This window comes from Mastacembelus armatus, chromosome 9, assembly GCF_900324485.2.
Source record: "Mastacembelus armatus chromosome 9, fMasArm1.2, whole genome shotgun sequence".
Lineage (NCBI taxonomy): Eukaryota > Metazoa > Chordata > Actinopteri > Synbranchiformes > Mastacembelidae > Mastacembelus > Mastacembelus armatus.
In genome coordinates, this window is record NC_046641.1 from 8,049,963 (window position 1) to 8,071,655 (window position 21,693).

At 41.3% G+C, this 21,693-nt stretch overlaps 1 protein-coding gene across 1 annotated transcript; it reads right to left on the reverse strand.

The window, feature by feature from the left end:
• Positions 1-307: 307 nt before the first annotated feature.
• Positions 308-21,025, reverse strand: rorb (RAR-related orphan receptor B). The gene is made up of 10 exons (XM_026320650.1): positions 20,731-21,025; positions 7,240-7,325; positions 6,988-7,129; positions 6,346-6,777; positions 5,786-5,907; positions 5,471-5,603; positions 5,238-5,345; positions 4,896-5,006; positions 4,522-4,634; positions 308-4,278 (listed from the first exon to the last, which is right to left on the reverse strand). Exons 1-10 carry the CDS (start codon positions 20,735-20,737, stop codon positions 4,114-4,116), a joined length of 1,419 nt encoding a protein of 472 aa, XP_026176435.1. The 5' UTR covers positions 20,738-21,025; the 3' UTR covers positions 308-4,113.
• Between the last annotated feature and the right edge of the window lie 668 nt (positions 21,026-21,693).

Below are 21,693 nucleotides of genomic sequence, written 5' to 3' on the forward strand. Positions count from 1 at the left end.
CAGTGCGGTCAAATGCGGCTGGCTCTTTAATGCAAATGAACACATGCACACATGTACACACACTCCTCAAAATGAAAACTCCACGGTACGGCTTGTGGATTTATAATTGAGTTAGAGTTCAGAGTCCAGCAGAGTCCCCTCTCACCAAATGAAAATAGCATAAAATGTAAAAATGCTTTGTCAGTGTAATCAAACACAGGCTTTCCTTGGAGTTCTCCTTTTTTGATTGGTTTCTCAAGTAAACTCATACAGTAAAGCATCTATGCCCCACTTTTCCAGTCCTTGCTCTCCTCACTAGCTATGGCACTTTGAAAACAAAAAATCTTTTTTTTTTTTTTTTAATGTGTTATTAGTCTGTATTGTTTTGTTAGTCCTGTGTAAAAGAGGTCCTGTAGCCCAAGTACCTTTTAGGCTCCGGTTACAGATTGCTACATTTTGTTTGATTTGCTCTTGCTGGGACACAAAGACATTCTAAACAATAAATTAACAATTTTCAGCACTACTCCAATTGCACGCATGTGTACAAAGCATTGGTAGAGCAAACATCACCTCGCTCTCTCAGTCTCTCACACTCATCACACAGGTTTTCCCGGGAAAGGGAAAGGAGGTTTAGGGAGGAGTGTATTTCACTAAGTGTTGAAAATGTATTTCAAACAAGTCTTTTTAGAAACGTAATTTGTCTTGACGACTAGTTATACTGTGCGCTCTGTGATGTCACTTGTGTTGATGGAGTTGTAAAGGCGCATGATGCGTTCAGCCCCTCACACTGAACAAGCTACTCCATAACATTCAAAATAAATTACCCTCCCCACATTGTTCCCTCCCACTACAGGTAAAGGGTCACTGATCCGGTTCAATAAGGCCAGTTCAGAAAGGGCCATTCACTGCCTGTTTATACCTCCTCACAAATTCAGGGGTCAATTTATTTTAAAAAAACATTCAAATTCAACAACAAATTTTAGATTGGTTCTGTATAAATAAGATCATTTTATTTAAAAGTTCTTTCAACTTGTGAAAAAAATTCTTTGAACTGACTGAATTGCTGTGGAATTTGCCCTAAACCCACGACCCACCCAGCCACTAAACTGTCCCACAAAACCCACAATATCATGAGAAGAGAAAACACAAATAAGCCCCAAAATGTTTCATTGCAATGAAACTTCATGCAAATAGAACAGAACAACAATAGGCTAATAGTAATAGAAGAATAGTAGGCATAAGAAGAACAATAATAATTGTAAATAGCAATAAAATAAAAAATAATCTTACAATGCAAACATGACAGTAGTAAATGCCTCCAGTTCTTATTGCTACAGTATCTTACTTACAGTGTTGTGATGCCACTTGTACTTGCCAGCACACCACCTCTCAGAACCCCATCCCACCCCTCTGATTCACAGTCTAACAAGGGAATATAAAAACATCACGCACAAAAACTCAGTATTCAGAGTTGGAATTCACTGTCCGAGGGATGTTGTGATGGCGCTTGATTCACAGCTTACTAAGTGGACTTCCCTCACTGTCCCGAAAGCAGCAAAATAAGCAGTAAACATGAGTGTACAGTGGTGACAAGAGCACACAGACATACAGTATATATTTTTTGTTCTTCATCTTGTGCTACATGACAATGCTTTTTATACTGTCTGGGCTCTAAACAGATTTGGACAGTGAATTCATGCTCTACAGACACATACACACAGACACACACTTATCAAAAAAGCCTTGTCTGGGCAGATTCCATTGCTGGCATACATTGGCGGCAGTGTATGCCATTTTTATCCTAAAAAGTTCTTCTTTTCTAATTAAATTTTTGTAAATTTGCAAAAATATTAAACCCTCTTTTAATGCAAAGTCACAAAAAGAGCTGCTCCCTGAGAGATGCTGGGTAGTGCATCGAGCCTTAATGAGCAAGTGATTGTCTTAAAGAGTCACTGGCATCTGATCTGAGGTTGGGTCAGGGACTGAAGGAAAGATCCTGGGGCTTTGGAGGAACATGTGGATGAAACACTGACAGCATGGAACAGATGGATGTGAGCGGATCACTCATTGATGCTCGTACCCAATTATTTTGTTCACCACATGGAGAAAATGCATGGAAGGGTAAAAAATGTTCACGGTGTTAATGAGTAACTTCTCTGTCTGTGTTCCTGCATATAGGGCGTTAGAGATTTAGCCACTGTGTTATGAATATTTGCTAACATCAACTCTCCACTTTTAGTGCATAAGTAACATAGATCAGTCTCACCATCATAGTAGTTAAATATGAGGTTAAAAGTCTTTAAGCAAATTTAAGCAAAACAAGTACTTAGCTAACAAACTCTAAAAGTACCATCACCTGATAATTTAGTGCTAATATTGCGTAGAGGGTAATTTATTTTGGATAATAACTGGTTTATTTTCATAGCTCATCTTAGATATCTTTATAAAAGTAATGCGTAAATAGCATCTAGTGCTTAAATGCAGAACTGCACAAACCCCTAAAACACATGTATCCTCAGTGATTTTTCATATTGCGCCTTCACTACAACAGACAGAAGATTACAATGCACTAAAACCAGTGTGACTCTACACAGTGGCCAAATGCCAATCAACATAACATTAATATAGAACAGCAAAAATTAAATCTGTAAGTGCAGAGCAAATATGGATTGAACTAGAAAAATCAAAAAGTGATTGTCTATCACAGATTTCTGTATAAATTGTTGATGTAGTATTGCAGCTTTGAATGGTATTAGAGATCACTGGTGGATAATCTGCAGTTCTTCACACAGTTTGTCATATGTCCTGACCCCAGATCACCATGTGTCACATTAAAAACATCTGTGGAGATGATCGATGAACATAATTAGTGATTAAGAGTCAAATAGTGCATTCTAGTTAAAATTGCTACCCTGTTTTAAACAGCTGAAGGACAGGAGAAAGAAAGATCAGAAAGGCAGTGTGAAAATTATTGCTCTTTAAAAAAAGGGGCCTTTCATTGTCACAGCCCAGAGTGATTGAAATCCATGGACTAGATTGTGCAAATAGTGATTGAATGGGTGAGGGCATATGGCACTCATACAGGTTTTTAGAAAATTAAAGGTGAGTGTATTTAGGGAAGAGGTGGGGTTTATGGTGAGGTCCTAGTTTCTGATTTGTTGTTTCTGGTTGATTGTTCGAAAGCATTCCAGCTTTTATTGGACGTAATTATTGCAGCCAGAAAAAAAAAAAAAAAAAAGATTGATAGGATGGCAAATCTGCCAGATTCTTTTTCTTGTAAAATAGAATATTTATGTACATATCTTCACTTTGAAAAGTAGTAGCCATTATTTTCTTTTTAAATCCTTCATATGCTCTCTTTACATTTCTATAAGTTTTGTCAGAAGGATGCAGTGCCTGCTTTACATATGAACAAAATCCAGACAAGGCTTCGGTATATCAGCAAACCCGAATCAACTCCTGGTTTTTACCCAATATTCTTTTAAAGTCTCAACTTTACAAATTCTGTACACAAGAAGCTATCAAATAAAATAAAAACACATAGACAAGGTATAGCCAGCCACATTGGACTGCTGTATACTTAAATTAGGACTAACTTATTTTAACAGAACAAGAAGTAATACTGGAATCCGCTCTGCACTAGAAGAATATCTACAATAGCTTCTCTAAATCCCTCCCCTATCCAGCTTCTTCATCCTCACAATTCCTTCATGAGAAAAAAATCAAACAAAAAAGATTTTTTTCAAAGTTGAAACAAATTAACTTACCCATTTTTTTTAAAAGATTGACACCTTAAAATTGTTCCTAGATGTTTTAAAGTCTGTACATTTCTGGTCATTCACTTCAGTTCAGGTTGTGGCTCGGGGCGCGTTTCATTTATATATACATTCTTCAGACTGTATCGGTGAACAGGATGGGATAAGTGCTGGACATTCCTAGTATTGTTGGTGGTAACTGTAAGTTTCTGCCAGATGAGTCCTCACCCCTTCGCCTGAAACAGGGCTCGTGGAGCTCAGGAATATGTGGTTGCCATGGTGATGACAAAGCTGCTGCTGCTGTCTCGTCAGACGTAGCTGTGGTCTTATTTTCTTGGTCATCCACTAATGCCATTTGTTGTAGTGGGACCACAGGCAGTCACTTGGGCATGGCCATAGCAGAGTTGGGGTCAGGGTTGAAGAGTTCTTTGTAGAGCGGAGGGAAGAGGACGTTGACTGTTTCTGGGTGGAGCTGCTGGAAGGCCTGGAGCTCCTCGGTATGGAGCGTGCACAGGGCTGACAGCGTTGGGATTCGGCTGATCAGCTGCCAGAGAGGAAAGTGAGAGAGTCAAGGACAAGGAAAATTAGAGTGAAAAACTACAATCAGGGACAACGTCAGATTGAGCTTCTTGGATTTTGTTTTTTCACCCTGCTCCACCTTTCCTTGAGGCCAGAGGATCTAGTGTCTATGTTTGATTAGTCTTTTCCATTATACTAAGGGTTCATGTACTTCAGACCTCAAGGGCTTTTGTGGTATGACTTATCTCAGTGCAAAGGCTTGGCCTACCTTGGCCAGTGCATCTTCATCCATGTGGTTCTTCTGCATAATGTGCTGCAGAGCAAAGTATATCTTTTCCTGAAGCTTCTGGACTTTCCGAGGCTCCATTAGCCACGGCCGATCTGAGAAGAAAACATTTCTCAAAGTAAACACACAATAACTGGAGAGCTGTCAGAAAGTTGCTCTGGTTTTGCGGCTGCACAATGACCTACAATGTGTTGATTTTCATATAGTCCCTGTTATTATGCTGCTTGATACATACATGTGTAAACTGAGTAACTGCTATTTTTGTGCTCAGTTTAAATGCTTTGATTTAGTGAAAGCACTAAAGCCCATGCAGGTTGCTTCCTGTGTTATAATAATATTAGGTAATGTGCACTGACCTGTGGAAATGAGTACAGCTGCCGAGAACAGAGCGATCTCCTCCTCTGTCAGCTGCAGAGAACACAAACTCTTTGCAAAGTCAAACACGGCGCTCACTAAGTCATCACAACCTTGTGGAGAAACACAGAGAAGAGGACGGACAAGGGCAGACAAGAAAGAAACATTACACATGTTCTGGCTATGTGTTGTCTGAGCTGGTGAGAAAAATACCACACAGAGAAGATAATGGTTTAATGTTAGTCATTTCATTTTCTGTATCTGTTTTAATTTGAACTTGATCTATTCCCTGATTTATCTTTGACGTGGTCTAAATGAAAGTAGCAATGGTTGCAGTGTCTTACCTAGAGCTTTGAACATCTGCATGCCTCCGTATTTCCCTTCAAAGAGCACAGTGTTGTTGAGAGGGTTGAACGCCCTGCACATCCGCACTAAGACTACCTCCAAACAGCCTGCAAGAACCAGGGACAAAGAAAGTCTGACTGAGCTTTTTTACCCATAACCAACATTTTCTGGTCTCTAACTGGATAAGACATATCCCTGACCTGACGCAACAGTGTCAGTCCAGTTGACTCACCAGACTTGAGCAGGAGGATCTGGTCGTTCTGGCACAATTCCATGAACCCTGAGATGCGCTTGGCAAATTCCACCACATACTGGATTGCATGGGTGATCTGGATGGCACACTGCTGCCAGAGCACATCCCGGGGCTGAAACCAAACACACCCAGTGAAGGTTTACTAAACTTTTGAACACAATACTTACTAGATGTACAAGGTAACATTTAATAAAGTGCCTTACACCTCTAGTATCTTATAATAATAAAAAAACAAAAAGAACACAGATAAAATAAAATCTAGACATAGACAGGACACATAACATAAAACCTCACCTTGCTCTGGTACATCTTGACCTCTTCATAGGAGTGTGTCTGCCAGGCTAGCTGCTGCAGCTCCTCTGTTGTGTACTGACATGTCTCCAAGTGGGACTTGATGATATTCTGGGCAATGCGGTCTAGAAGAGGGAATTGTTTGCTTATCCACTTATACCTTTCCATATAACGTTTGATACAGTATGTTATGTGTATGGCAGAGATGTATTGTGCACGTCATATTGTTGGGCCTATGATCCACATATGATGAAAATTTATGAGAAGACACATAATGCTTTTTCAGTGCCACCACTTCTGCGATTTTTAGTGGTTCCTTTTTTAAAAAACGTAACAGCTGAGCTGAGCTGTACATACAGTAAAGTGACACCTTGTCATCTGGCTATATAAGCCTGTCTGATCTCCTGTTCTGCTCTCAGATTAGCACTCTGACTCAAGCTCTCTACCAGAACTACTTTGTGTTTAATCGTTAATTTCTCATGTGGATAGTTATAGATTTTAAATAATGACCCACTCTCCCATGTCTCTCTTACAAACAGGACAAAGTATCATGCAGTTTTTACCCAGCTCTCCCATGCTGACATTACTGGGTCCCAGCTGACTGTCCTGGTAGCCTCCGTAGCTGAACAGGTTGGGTACAGGCGTCAGATCGTACACAGGCTCCTGTTTAATGTGCTTCATGCCTGACATGTCCAAACCTGACTGGTCTGGCGATGGCTGGGTTGAATCCATCCCATAGTATCCCCCTGGGACTCCGCCTCCATTACCATGGACACCTTTGGGCAGCTCAATGACATGACCGTTGGCATAGGTGCCGCCAATCTCATGGTTAAGGGTGGACAGTCCGTTGGTTAGGCTGGATGAGTAAACACGTGCCAGAGCTTCTGCTTCACCTGTCTGCTGCTGCCGCTGCTCCTGCAGTCGTGCCTGGTGCTTCTGGACCTCTGCATACAGGCTGTCACGTTGCTTCTTGGACATACGACCGAACTTTACCGCTGTACACAAAGATAGACAAAAGAGACAAAATTTAACAACATGCCATTCTGTGTCAGCTCCTCAGGTAGCAGTAAGAAAAATATTTAAAATATTATATTTTTTCAGAACTGTAGTAATAAAGTAAAAACAACCACATATGAGATACAAGAGTGCATAGCTTCATTGCTGTATTTAGATCTAAATATCTAGAGCACAGGACTATACTCTACCATCTCTGGACATTCCTAGGGCGAGACATTTCTGCAGGCGGCAGTGTTGGCAGCGGTTGCGGTTTGTTCTGTCAATGAGGCAGTTCCTCTGGCGGGGGCAGGAGTAGGATGCATTGTTTTGCTGACTCCGTCTGAAGAAACCCTGATCACATGACAACAAAGACCATGAATACAGAGTTACAGGTATCCGTAGAACACCATGAATGATTTTAAGCTTTTTTTTTTTTTGTAAAACAATGAATTAAATCTCACCTTACACCCCTCACATGTAATGACTCCGTAGTGGATGCCTGATGATTTGTCTCCGCAGATTTTGCATGGTATAACTTCGATTTGGGCTGCAAGCAAAGACAGACACCAGACAGGTTGTGTGTTACAAAACACATTATTTCTTACTTCTGAGAACACCTGAGTGAGTCAGTCCCCTCACTTCCAGATTTTTCAGCTCTCAGCTGGTGGTCTAATTTGAGGTTAGAAAACCTGGTTGTGGAGATTTGTGTGAGCTCCACTTCACAAGGGCACGGTGACATCTGGACATTCTGGATGTTCTTCAGCAAGTTTTTCTAATGACTGGGATGTTGATGACTGCATACGTGCACACACACACATTCGTACACACATAAATGACAGGACAGCATTAACTGTGTATGTGGCTTCATTGTGTTACACATGAAGGAGGGACCCCTGCCGGTTTGCAAGGTTGCTCATAATAAAAACTGATTACATCACTGAAGAACCACACTTGCTTTCTCACACTCGCACACACACACACACTGGGTCCTGCAGTCTCTTTTGTATATAACTTCTCTTCAGATGTACTCAAATGTACTCACTGTGTATAGGCAGCTCCATGTACAGTCACAACCATAGGCACAGAAAGTATGAACAGAAAGTATTTCAGTGTAACAGACAAAAGCACCTGTCACCAGTGTCTTTGAACTTATCCATAATATATGAAAAGAGAAAGCTGCATTTCCTGAGATATGAGATGGATGTAGAGGTAGGCAGGTATGTCTGCTGAGATGGCACACACTCTTTAAAGAGATTAGACAGCCTAACTAATCCTAAATTATTTCTTGACGAGCTGGTTCCCTCCTCTGCAATGCATTGGCTTAATCACAGCTTGAAGTAGCCATTCACTTATAATCTCTTTGCATAGTCCCACCTGGAGGAAATTCAGAATAAGGTTTCTGAACTTTCTGAGAGTCAAAAAACCAAACAGAAAAGTTTTATATTCCATATTTGTGGGAACTTGCCTAATGGATTCTCCTTAAGAGCAATATTAATCATGTATTGTGCAACTGGAGTCGCAACTGGGGAACTGTGTGTGTGTGTTCTCATATGCATGTCTGAGTGTAGCCTGAGTGATTGTATGCAAGGTGTTTGTGTATATATATACGATGTGCAGGTATATATTGTAAACATATGTGTATAAAATATTTCTGTGGGGGACTGAGTGTGCAGTATATATAATTGGATAATCCCATATGAGGATCAATGGAGACAGTTCTGTTTGCCTAAGCAACAGAGCAGGAACAAGCAATCACTGCTGCCTCATGTACACTCTATAGTACACCTCATACACTGCTGCTTCACAGTGGAAAATATAATTAAACTCTCTAAGAGCTGGTGGGTCAATGCCAACTGATTCATGTGAATGATCCTCACAATGCTGCAGACCATTTGCAGAGATGCATTGGTTAAGAGTCACAAGTCACAATATGGAAATTATGATGAAACTTTTATGGAAACAAAGAACCTGGACAATCAAACATGCTCATGTAGTCATTGGATTTTTCTCTCATTCATTCATTCATTCATTAACAATCCTGTCTTCTCCTTAGTGACCAATGGGAGCCACACGTCTAGGCCATGTCCCTGGACTATGCCATATCCTTCATGCTTATTGCATTATGAATTACTAGAGTTGTCTTTATAGTTGTAATTCAAGATATGAATGAGTCTTTAGTCCCTTATTTACATGTCAAACTTCAAACCCAGTAACAGATCATTGTGTCACAGTATCTACAGTATTCAGGCTGTGATTAAATGACTTAAAGACAGGATAACATGGTGTTTAACCATGTGATTCAGGTAGCATAGCTCATGCTGTGAATTCTGGTGCGGCTCAAGATGTGACCCATTTCCAGTTCCTGGCCAACTGGTTCCAAACTGGGTCAGAGCAGAGCACTGGTCTGGGACGACACATACAGAGAGCTATCAATGAATATGGCCTGTAACACGCTATTTATAGTCCTTAAAACAGGTCAGTCACGTCCGGGACATGGCTGCTATCAACAGACCAAATGTGAGCAGGAAACAGAAAACAGGACAACAGTGCATGAGCCAGATCTTCTTCATTCTTCACAGCCCTCTTACTTTTTGCTGTTGCTAATATTTATCACAAACTTTTCCTCATATGACGATTAAGTTTTTGAAACAGGATGTGAGTCTCTATAGGTATGAACTAGTTGAATGTGTTCAGCCCACATCTGTTGCAATGTGGATATGCATAGTTCTGTTGATATTCAGAAAAAGCGTTTTACAATTTCCTCCCCTAAAGGATGTGTGTTTACTGCTTCTCTCCAGTGATTACAGTATACTGTATCTTCAGTGTATTTCTTTTTACACCACTGGAAATTGTACTTGTCTGTGTTTCATATAATTATGCCCAGGGGAGCAGGGGGCGTGTGGGCATGTGCATTGTTTTAGTGTGTATTTCAGAGAAGGTTTGAGTGAGTGTTTCCCTTATAAAAAAGACACATGGAAAGATAAAGTATGTGTACATCTGTGTGTGTTCGACAAGGTGTTTGTGAATATGCGTGTGGGTGTGTGCATTGTCGAGTGTGTGTGTGTTGTGCTCATTGCCAGCGGGGACTGTCAGGTATAATATAGGGAGATGGTCATGACAGCTTTGCTGTTGCCAGGGTGACCACCCACTCGTTGCACTCGTCTGACTGTCATAGCGATGATGTGCTAAGCTGTCACACTCTTAAAGGAAGTGATGTCATCGATGTGTGCAGCCAACACACAGTTCATCCCGCCGCCCTCACTCAGCAGCATTGTGCATTGTTTACTAAAGGACTCCCACCTCTACAACCAATCGACAATACGCACATGCTACCTTCTTTTACTTTGTCTGAAGTGGTGGATTAGACATTTTGATGTATTGTTATGTACAGGCTGTGTTATTATTGTTTCGCAAAGTTGGAATGCCAGATGCCAACCTACATCTTGAATGAAGCAGTAGAAGTTGATTCCTTAAATCGAGTAGAACTCCTAAAAGGCATCAAACAAAACTAGTGGTAAAAAATCCAGGTTTCTGTTGTTTTGGAGCTATATATATAGATTTTTTTACAAAGGTGGGTGGGACATCTTTCCAACCTGAGTTGACCCAGTCCAAACTGAGTGACTGGCAGTATCCTCAGCCAACAGGGGCACGAGTGTTATCCTGAGGTTATTATGTAAGAGTGGGACTGCAACGCTGGCGATTCCTCAGCTAAGAGGAGGATCAGGCCTGCACAATCTCTTGAGAGAGAAAAAGACAGACAGAGAGAAATATCTAGAGATGGATGTCAGAGAGAAGACAGCAGAGATGGTTGTTGTAGTGTGGACTTCTCTACTGAGCATTTGCACACGTGTATGTGTGTGGCCGTGAGGGCTGTATCGCACTGGCACGTGTGTTAGAATAATTGATTTTTAATGAAGAAAGGATCTCCTGTGTATTTCCTGGGCGGGCCCTTTCTCTAAATAGAGTCCTAATTATCTACATCACACTGCAAAAAAAAAAAAAGAAAGAAGCAGCCTAGCACTAATATATTAGCAAAACTTTTTATTAAAGCACAGAAGTTTCTCACACACAGTGTAACACTACATACATAGAGAATTATTACATGATATGGCTCTCTCCATACATTTTCCATATACTAATAATGTAACAGCAAAATAAGGCCACTAGGTGCTGCTATACATGTTTGCTTTCTGTGTGTGTGTGTATGTGTGTGTGTGTGTGGGTTACCAGACTCACACAAGGGGCAGACTGGACATGCATGTTTCATTCATTCAGCCTGCGGAGAGGGTCTACAACAGAAACATATCCAAAGCAACACACACACACACACACAATGTCATGTATCAGTGACATAGTGGTATATACTAGATGTTAGTGCTGTAGTATCATAGCACATGGAACAGTTGAAATCACTTTCTACCATAACTTTTGCCAATATAAGGCACTTCAGATATGCAGACACGACTCCTGCTGTAGTCCCAGGGGTTGATTTGTTGGGGATGGATGTGGGTGGTATCTCCTCTTCATTAAAAATATACATAGCTTCTTCCCAGTTAACTAGATATCTTTTGGGAAAATGAAGGAGATCAGCACTTTACCCCTCACCCCTTCTTGTTAAATCTGAACAACTCTGGAGCTGGTCTTAGATGTCTATATACTGTGAATTATGCTATCACTGTTTGCCATCCACTCCACTTCCATCTGTTTGACTTTTTTTTTTGTTTGACTTGTTTCTGAGCATTCCTTTTCTCTGTAAGTGGCTGTGTGACTGGGAAATCATTTCAGTTTCTGTATTTCATGATCTATTTCCATCGCTCGGCATAACTCTGTCTTCCTTGTCTCAGAGAGCTTGGAGAGGAACAGGCGTTTTTTTTTTTTTTTTTTTCGTCAATGATGAAAAACAGAGAAAACTTGGTGGCGTGATCGCTGAGTGGATTAACACACACAGCTGGGAATAGCTTATAGCAGTTCTGCTTGTGTTATCTCCCCTGTGTCTCCTGTCATGTTTTCACATCATACTGGCCCATTAAAATCAACGAAACACTGCCACTGCATATGGTTTCGGTAACGGACGGCTATGTGCTGCCATACTTTTCTCTCTTTCCTGTCAGTTTTAACTCTCTTAAACATCTTCTAAACATATTGAAGAGTGGTGTTCTCTGTTTTCCTTAAGGAAATTAATTTAAAAAAGTGCATTTCACTCACTTTTAATACTTCCTTACTATAAGTCCTCTTCACGTCTTTTTGTGACTCCGAGAGCTGCTGTCATTGGAGCCTTGCTGACCTCAGGGTTTAAGTTGCTGACCATGTCACCTTAAAGATCCCAGTCAGTTCAGAAAATGATGAACCCTAAACAGCACCGGTAAAGTTGATAGCAGCAATTATCATCCCTGCCTCAAGCATGTAGGTCTGATCTGGTTGATAAACATGACCTGACACACTGACGTGAAACATTTCTTAAGCTTCATCCCCCAGCTTCTTCTCCCAGCTTCATCCTTCAAGCATGTCTTTGTCCACTCAGCAATGTAGTCACACTGTTGCTGAATGAGCATACATGTTCCTACCCCCCCAACCTCTGTGTTTCCCATCAGTCTACAATCACCCCCCCCCCCCCCCCCCCCGCCACACACACACACACACACATACATGTACTAACAGTCAGAAAAATAGTCGCTCTCACCCTCCCCCCCATGCTGTATGTCAGAGGGCATAAGCTTGTCCAGCTTGCCATGTGGCCCCAAAGCATTCTGGGTAATTGCTCAGATAGCAGGTCTGGGATCAGCTGCAGTTTGCTCATAGAATCGTGTGCAGCGGCGTGATTGGACGCCATGGTGAGTGAACAGAAGGGGGCCACTGGCTGTCATCCAGTGCATCGATTCACATGCACACACACACACATGCTTGCAGACACAGACTGGGGCACACATTCAGACATGCTTCAATGCATACATTACTGCAGACTACTTTTCAAAAAGCAGACTTTACAGTATGAGTTCTACCATTAACACACACACACACACACACACACATACATAGTCTCCCACCCAGTGCATCATGTGTCCTCAGATGGATAAGAGGAGAAGTAGGCGTGGGAAAAAATCCACAGAGCAAACCCAACCCCTGCCTGAACACACACACATGCACACACACAAACATAAAGTCTGCCCATCTGCCTCTCATGGTCACTGTACACAGTCACAGGCGTACGCTCACACTCCTACCCCCTAGGTGACCCATAGAAAACTGATGGCCTTTGACCTTTCCTTAAGGACTGAGGGAGTGCATTGGAGTGGAAGGAACAAGTCCAAGTGTGAGAGGTCTGCATCTGGTCATTAGCATCCTGGAATCAGCCATGAGAATGCACACACAGTGAGGCGACACACAAGAAAACACAGACGCACACAGCACTTCTAGCTGTAACGTTTTGTCAGCTTCTCCTCGTCCTCCCTGAACCTCACTGCTCCTCCTCCTATGGTGTTTCTCTTGAGCCTAATTGTAGATGACAGTGTGTGTGTGTGTGTGTGTGAGAGAGAGCGAGAGAGTGTGTGTGTGTCTCTGAGGGGGAAGGGAGAGGTGGCTATCCCAGTGTGGAGAGGGAAATAGAAAGAGAGGGTCATCCATGGAGACACAGACAGAAAATTACTCTCACTTCTTACATAAGGTGTAAGACTATCTGCTGTGATAGTGGTCATACATAAACTCTGGCAAACTGAACAGCAATATAAGTGAGGTTGAGTGAACTATGAAGCCGTAATGGGGAATGCAGCACTTAGTGTGAATCGCTAAGAGAATTAAATGATTGAGAAATGGATGGAAAGAGTGGCTGTGTGAATGAATTAATCACACCTGCTATCAAATGCTATGCTATCAAAGCTGTTTCCCAGGAAATCTAATTGGATGCTGTTGAAATTGCTTAGGCACATGTTCTGCAGAGGCTCTAATAGACTGTACAGTGTGTGCAAGAAGAGTGAAGTTGTTAGTTGGAGAGGAAAGTACCTACAGTAAGTGTATTTATTTAAGTACAATCATGGGAAACTTGAATATTTATAGTTTGGAAAAAAATACTGTACTTTTGAGTACATTTTTTGACAACTGTAGTTTCCAGTTACTTTGCAGATTAACTTTCCATACAAAGCAACACTTTAATAATAATTACCAAATAAAACAGTACATTATAATATATATAATATATGCTCTCTCAAAGAGAAATTGTGAATTAAGTTTACTTTTAATGATTTAAGTAGATTTTTTATTCTACTTAAATAAACATCTACATCTTATGTTCCTGGCAGATATTTCCCAAAGCATGCAAGTCTATTAGTAAGCTAAAACGATAAACCGAACATTTACACTCTGTTTATTTACACTCTGGTGTTACGTTTAAATAAGTATATTTATGTAACATCACATTTTATAATTGCTTAAGTAAAGATTGTTTCCCCACCTTTTTGCACCTCTCTGAATGAAACAGGCCATGTGATTGAGAGTGCACATGAATATATGAAGGAGTTCGACTTTATGTGTTTTAAAAAGGTTTAAATGGATCTGTGCATTTCATTTCATGTCTGTTTGAGTGAGTGTGAAAGCACACATGTGTGTGAGTGTATGTGTGTGTCCTCTCCCAGAGATGGCCGCTAATAGCTCGCCTCGGGCAACAATTTAACTCAGCCTAACAAGGTTCTCCCTAAAGTGGCCCCAGGGGCATCTCTCACAGTAGCAAATTGATCACAGAGACTAACACACAGCTCAGTCTGGCTCGACCCAACCGTCTCTGCTCTTCACCTGCACTGTTTCCTGCTCTCTGGTGGCATGATTTAACAGAATGTGTTATGAACATTAAATCAAAGTTGAGAGCGCTAAAGCAGCAGCAGCAGCAGCAGCAGTCTTGGTTTCATAATTATATTCTCTTTGTGAATGGCGGGAGACCTCTTGTCATCAGTGTTAGGACACACACTTGTGAGCATGCACACATATAGGTTAAAGAGGGGTAGCAGTGAGAGAGAGAGAAAGAGAGAGAGGGAGAGAGAGAGAAAGAGACAGAAGGAGAGAGAGAGAGAGAGAGAGAGATGCATAGAGAAAGAAAGATAGACCTAATAAGAGTCTCTTCAATGAGATTACAAGCACTAAAACAGGCTAATCTTTGTCATTAAGAAAAGATGCCGCTGTAGGCTAAGTCATATTATAGGCTTATTGTTGCTAGTGTGCACTATGCACCTGCCAGCACTGAACACCTTCACAGAGTGGAGACATTTAGCACATTAGATCTCAGATAGCTAATGTGCATATGCAGTATTCTTTCAACTATGGTCAGGCTGCTTTTTATGCAGAGGTAGTCACAGTAACAACAATAAAGTACTTTCAAGGAGCCCAGTCTGTCTTAATGAAAACCATTTATCTTCAGAATGGCCATGCTTAATGAAATAAAAAAGACAGGCCGGGTTCACAGCTTTATGGCAATGCAATTTTTAGATAAATCAGTGGGATTTTAAGGGTTTATTTACCCTGAGACATGTTTTCATAACACATAAAGAAGCATTTCATCTACTGTATTTACATTTATATGCTTATGTATAAAGTCGAGCTTGAAATTATACACAGACTCACTATATGGACTAATCTACTTTCAGTGTTAAAGTCTAATAGTTGGTTTGCAATGGTGGACTTTGGATACCACTATTACAAGTTCTGTTATTCATTGCTGTAGGCAGCTACAGTGTGAGAGTCTAAGCACAGGAAAGCTTGTAGCTTTGTATCGTGTGTGTCACTGTTAATGCGAGCAAACTCAGTGTTTTAGCAACTCTCTTCTCTCTTATGCCTCATTGTTTCACATAGGCACACGCTCTCTTGCTCAAGTGGACACACACATGCACAGTTGCACTATTATATAACATTTAAGTCCCTCTCTCTTTTCTTATCTCACTCATTCATTCACATTGTTTGCTGTGGCTGTTACTCTGACTTTCTGAATTGTGTGACAGTGACTGCTGGAACGAGAGTTTCCAAGTGCAGGTGAACATGCTCTCTGACTTTGGACTATCATGCAGTACACACTACATGTTTCTGCGCAAAGCCAGATTGATTATGAGACAGCAAAATGAATTCCTACTGTTCATATGAGCGTATTTTCTGTGAAAGCTCCTCTTGCACTGATATCAGTGCTTTCTGTGTTCATACATTAATCTGTTTCTGGATTTAATGAGCACAGTCACTCTCTTCCTCTGGTTTTTACTTCAATGTAAATCGAAGGAAAATGTGAATATTGAATATCATTGTGCCTCCACTGAGACATGCTGCCTTCATGGATGAGTAAAAGTGACAAAACAGAAGGAGCTGTCAGAGGACTCTATGACTTCAAGGCAGATTTAGAGTTTAGGAGTGGTTCAGGCTGAAATCCCTCCCGGCTAAGATAAAGTGGAGACACAAACCAAACCGTGCTGTATAGCCCACGTTTTGTGTGTATAAAGATTAAAAAAGAACGAGAGGAGAGAAACTGTTCGCCTAGACTCCCCCAGACTGCAGCGGAGGGACAAAACCAACATGGAGTGCACACTGAGCACATGCTAAACAAACACGAGTTATGATAGTGGCTCAGTGGGAAAAGCCATCCAGGCCACACACACACACATTTGGCATGTTAGAATGTTTTGAGGATATAGGGCTTGAAAAAAAAAAACTTCAGGCCATTACTGTCAGTGTGGAGGTGTGTGTGGGTGTCTGAAGACAGTGTTCAGACAGTGGGAAGTGAGTCCTGAATGTACTCGGTGGTACCTTAGTCAGTCAGTCAGTAGGCCTGTGTTGAGGGATTAACAGTGTGGCCTGCATTGGCTTGTGGTAATCTCTCCTCTCTTCTTACATAACACCGGGCCATTAGTCAGCACAACCACACAATAAACAACAAAATCAACCACACCGAGCTTGACAACAGACCACACTAGCCTTGGTAACACTGCAAACCAGAGAGTCACTCCAGGTGCCCTCGACTCTGGACAATAAGTGATTTCGTGGTAACACTGGAAAACAGTGACTGCTCTTTCTGACTGAGACTGGTGCTGCTGGTTTCCAAATAGGCTCCTTCATCAGTTCTTATGATGGATGTCAGTTCACACATTGTCAGTTGTTAGGTGGAAATACAGGCACTTCATACACACTCCTTGTTAGGAATTACAGTCATGTTGTGGGACAACACTTGATGTTTCTCAAACTGATACTTTAGTAACCTTTAAGTATTTTAATCCTTTAGATTTAGCATTCGTTAGCAGTATATGAGGATTTGATAAATGTTTTCTAACACACTATAATGTAGTTGCGGTTTTGTACTTTGAAGTTTATAATTGTTTTTGTCAAATTTATTCCGTAAAAACACATTTCATATTATTACAACAGTGTTTTTCCTCTGTTGTCATTTATTATCAGCAGATCTGGGTGCAGATAAGAAGAAGCATAGTTGTTCACAGGTACATTAATAAACACTTGTACTTACAACTACATAAGAGAGTGTTATAAACCAGTGGTTTCTCTTAAATACCTAATTTTGGAGAACGGTTCAAGTAAAATCTTATAAATACATTGATCAATCTCACACAAATTATAACGCATAACAGGCACAAGCATTATAATAGCAAAACAAATTGAAAAGAGGGAGCTAATAAATATTTAGATATAAATTTTACAGACTTTTAACATTAAGTTATGGTACATAGATTTATCTGAACAGACTGCTACCGTTGGCTTTAACTAAAAATTGATTCTGTGATGCTTTAGAATCAGACAAATCGATGCTCGCACAAGCCTCAGATGCAAAGCAGGATGGGACTAATTCTATTGGCATGAGGCCGTCATGCGTAGTATTGCAGCTGTGTGTGTGTGAGTGGGTGGGTGTGTGTTTTCAGTGCTTTCTGCCAGTGTTCTGTATGTGCACACAAGTAATATAAATAATGTCTAAATTGGATTAATTGCTAATGAGCTGTTGTCACTGTAGATTGCTGCCTTTAGTCATTCCTGTCCTCTTCTTTTGACACTGCTTATATCACCTTACTATTTTTTTTTTTTTTTGCTCTCCCACACTCTCCCAGTTTCTATCATACTATTTTTCCCATGGTGAAGAAATGGGAGATTGTGATTGACACATATCGCCAACAGAGGAGATGAAGTGGTGCAGTGAACCCCTCCTCCCCGTCGTGTCCTGCATCACTGAACTCTTTGACCTGTCTGACCCAGGTACCATCTATGTGATGTAAAAGCTCTTAATAATACAGATACACATGCACAGGCTAATGGGGACTAATGTAAGGATCACTGTGAAAATAGGAAACTATTGACAGGCAGAGTACATGTCTGTTGATTTATGTTTAATCGGTTTTGTAAATGTATGTAAATGTTCATATGGACCCAAGTGTGTATATCCATTCGGTTGTGTTTAGCAGAGATCTCAGCAGAGGCACAGTGTTCACACTGACGAGGACTAAATGAAACGTTTGATGGAGAATGTTGATGTTGACCCAGACTTATTTCAAGACTTGTTTAGACTGAATAACATTTAACTGCTTTGTTAAAAATTATTACTCCAAATCAAATCTACAAGACTAAATGAAATCAATCTGGTTTTGTGTTTTTTTTTTAATTCATCCAGTTCTTGAAAATGAAACTTTACTATTACAAAAACTTTTTACTACTCAAAATTTTGATGTATCTCTTACTGATGATATTTTATTACATAACTTTTTTTGTCGGGTTTCCTAGTTAGGCTACGTCATTCCCAGTGTCATGTTGCTTTTGAAAATACAGAAATAATTATCCTGTTTACAACATCCTACGCAGCACCGAGGCATAGCGGAAAAATAAATACAATGCTCCATTTTCTGAGACGCAGAAATGGCCCTGATGATATTTTTCTGTCTCCATGTTTTCTGTCTGCATGTTATTTCTCTGTTGTTTCCTGGCCGGGCGGCAGGGTGACATCATCTTCGGTCAGGGCTTCAGGAGTTGTGGCTATTGTTAAATGATAATTACCACAACTCATGAGGGGCCTCTATTTTTTATAACCTTGTGGTTGTGAGCACATTTCTGTGTAAGGACAGGCGAGATTCCACACACACACACACACACAGGTTGAGAGTGGGGGCCACACAGCCCACACTGATTTAATTCTATCTGACAAAACCCTTTGGGGCGTGCAGAGGGAGAGAGGAAGATGGAGAGAGAGAGAGAGAGAGAGAGCGAGAGAGAGAGGGAGAAAGAGAGAAACATGGAGAAAGAGGGGTGAGAGAGATGCTTCAGGGGCCTCTCCTGCCAACCATGGCTATAAAGTGAAAGCAGAAGCTTTCGGTACATACCCCCAAAGCCTCCTGTGCACGAGAGTGGTCGCAAGGCCCATTAAAATGTGGATAAAGTACAAGGTGCACGACATAGGAGTTTGCCATGGCTAAAAAGAGAGCGAGAGGGGTGGCGGTGGGGGGGGGGGGGTGGCCTTCTCATCTTTTATCTTGCCTAAGGTTTGATGGCCTGAAGCTGAGGTAGCAGAAAGCTTTATATGACATTGTAACACAAAAAGCACAGCAGGAGATAGATAGATAGATAGATAGATAGATAGATAGATAGATAGATAGATAGATAGATAGATAGATAGATAGATAGATAGATAGATCAATGGCTTTAGCTTCATGTTTCAAATAAATTAGATAAGTAAAGAAAATGATCTTACTTTAAATGATTATTCTTGTTCAGTAGTAGTAACTGATCATATGGACAACAATGGTGATGGGATAAGTTCAATAATAGTAATGACCAATCATTTATCCTCTGATGTCAGAACACACTATTTTTATTACAAAACTATGACCTCAGCTCAGTGTTAAAATTTAGTAAAAGCGTGTTTTATTTATTTAAGGTTGGTTTAGTTTAGATTTTCTGTACGTGCATCAAGATTCTCCAACCATTTCATTCGTCTTCAAGCATTCACAAAGGGTCAAAAGGAAACACGAGATGGTTCAGCCATTTAAAAACAAGCTGAGTAATAAATTGAGAATTCATGATAACCCAGCTGAGTGTGGTAGCTTTGTGTCCTCGATAATTGCACAACATCAAGAAGAGTAAATAAAACTAATTTTAAAAATCCCACTGTGCTGATCAGATTAAATAGCCCATAGCATTGGTGTTTATAGCAACGGGCTGCAAATAGGCCTGGAGATTAAAAAAATATAAGCTGAATTTGGACATAACTTAAAATGCTTAGTGAAAGTGGAAAGATATGTGTTAACATGAGTGTGCGTGCGCGCGCTTATGCGTGTGCACAGGACGACATTGACGTTGAATTTCAGCATCCTCGGCGCGGTACACAGCCTTACGGAAATGGGTTAGTGGAGCGCGTGAAAAGTAGCCTATCCTTAAAAGATTTAACAAAGTTTATCACCAGAAATATTTGTCCTTCCGCACATCGTCTGCTCTAGTCCGGTGCAAGCACAGCCACAGCTTTAACCTTTGGAGCTCAAATTATTAGAGCTTTAATCAAATTTCATGCGCTTCTTTTAATTTGCGGCCATAGACTCCAACGACTTTACGCATGAATTTGCAAAACTGTAGGACTGTAGTACACAAAAACACACACTCAGACTGAACACACAACACAGAGACGCAAAGTGAGGCAAATCAACTTTTCTGCATGGTGTGAGGTGGCTGCTGAGACCGCACAAATCTCACCACACCCTCAGTTCTACTGCGAAAAAGTGATAAAACAGCTCTGCCGCTAAAAACTCAGAGTAAACTTTCAAGGCCACATCTAGACTAAAGCCTGCCGTGCGTGTGTGTGTGTGTGCGTGTGTCTGTGTGTGTGTGTGTGTGTGTGCGTGCGTGTGTGTGTCTCTGTGTGTGTGTGTGTGTGTGTGTGTGTGTGTGTGTTTAGCGGAATGAAACGTGGGGAAAGTGCGTCGGTGTTTGGAGCAGTGGGATGGTCTTACCTCGCATGGTGTTTGCGTTCCTGGAGCTGGTGCTGAGGCTCGCTTCCCAAAGCAGCAGTCATGTAGAAACAAACATAAACATTTAAAAGGGATCAGGGGGTTGCGTTGGGAAAGATCCTCGGTTAAAAATAACAACAACAAAAAGAGTGTGGATGAACTGCGTCGACGTCCACTGGCTGCCCTGAATGGAGGCGTCTCTGCGCTAAAAGCATCCCAGACCGGGGCGCAGACAGGCGGTCTGAGTTCGGTAGGTGCGTCGGTCGTTGCGCTCTGGTCGTATGGTCGCTTTTCTCATGACATCTGCGCTCTCACCTCTAAGGGAGGGTTTCACTCTTTTCTGCGGGCTGAGGGAGGGAAGAGCGTATAGGACAGGCTTTACCCGGCGGCCCGGATTGGACTGAAGCACTTTCCGCTCCTCCCACTCTCTCCTGCTCAGCCTCCAGCCCGGAGGTTGCACACACACAGTCTGAGCGCACTCTGCCGCTACAGTCAAAGCAAAGTTTTTAATGTAACTTTCCACATTTAGTTACCCCTGTGCAAATTAAACTGTTTCTCCATTATTAAGGGTAACTTATTTATTCATCTTTGCCCTATTTCAATTTTATCCATCCATCCATCCATTTTCTATACCCGCTTTTTCCTGGTTCAGGGTCACGGGGATCTGCTGGAGCCTATCCCAGCTCTCTCTCGGGTGGAAGGGCAGGGGTACACCCTGGACAGGTCACCAGTCTGTCGCAGGGCTCAATTTTATCAGTTTGAAAAATATCATGTTTTTTAGTGTGCAAAGGTTGCTTGTTTGCTTGCTTCATACATTAGCACAATTTTAAAAAGATGCAGAAAAATAAAATCCGTCCACAGACTTTAAATTGACACAAACTGACTTTATCATGACAAACCTGGAGCTAAAGTATGACTGGGCAGGTTCAGAGGGACCACTGAGCACCACATTGTCTCTGAGAAAAG

Excerpts from the sequence above, each read along its gene's own strand:
- rorb (XM_026320650.1), bottom strand. Across the intron at positions 6,778-6,987 it reads CCTAGGAATGTCCAGAGATG|CGGTAAAGTTCGGTCGTATG; the intron begins GTAGAGTATAGT and ends CTTTGTGTACAG. Across the intron at positions 5,604-5,785 it reads TCAAGATGTACCAGAGCAAG|CCCCGGGATGTGCTCTGGCA; the intron begins GTGAGGTTTTAT and ends GTTTGGTTTCAG.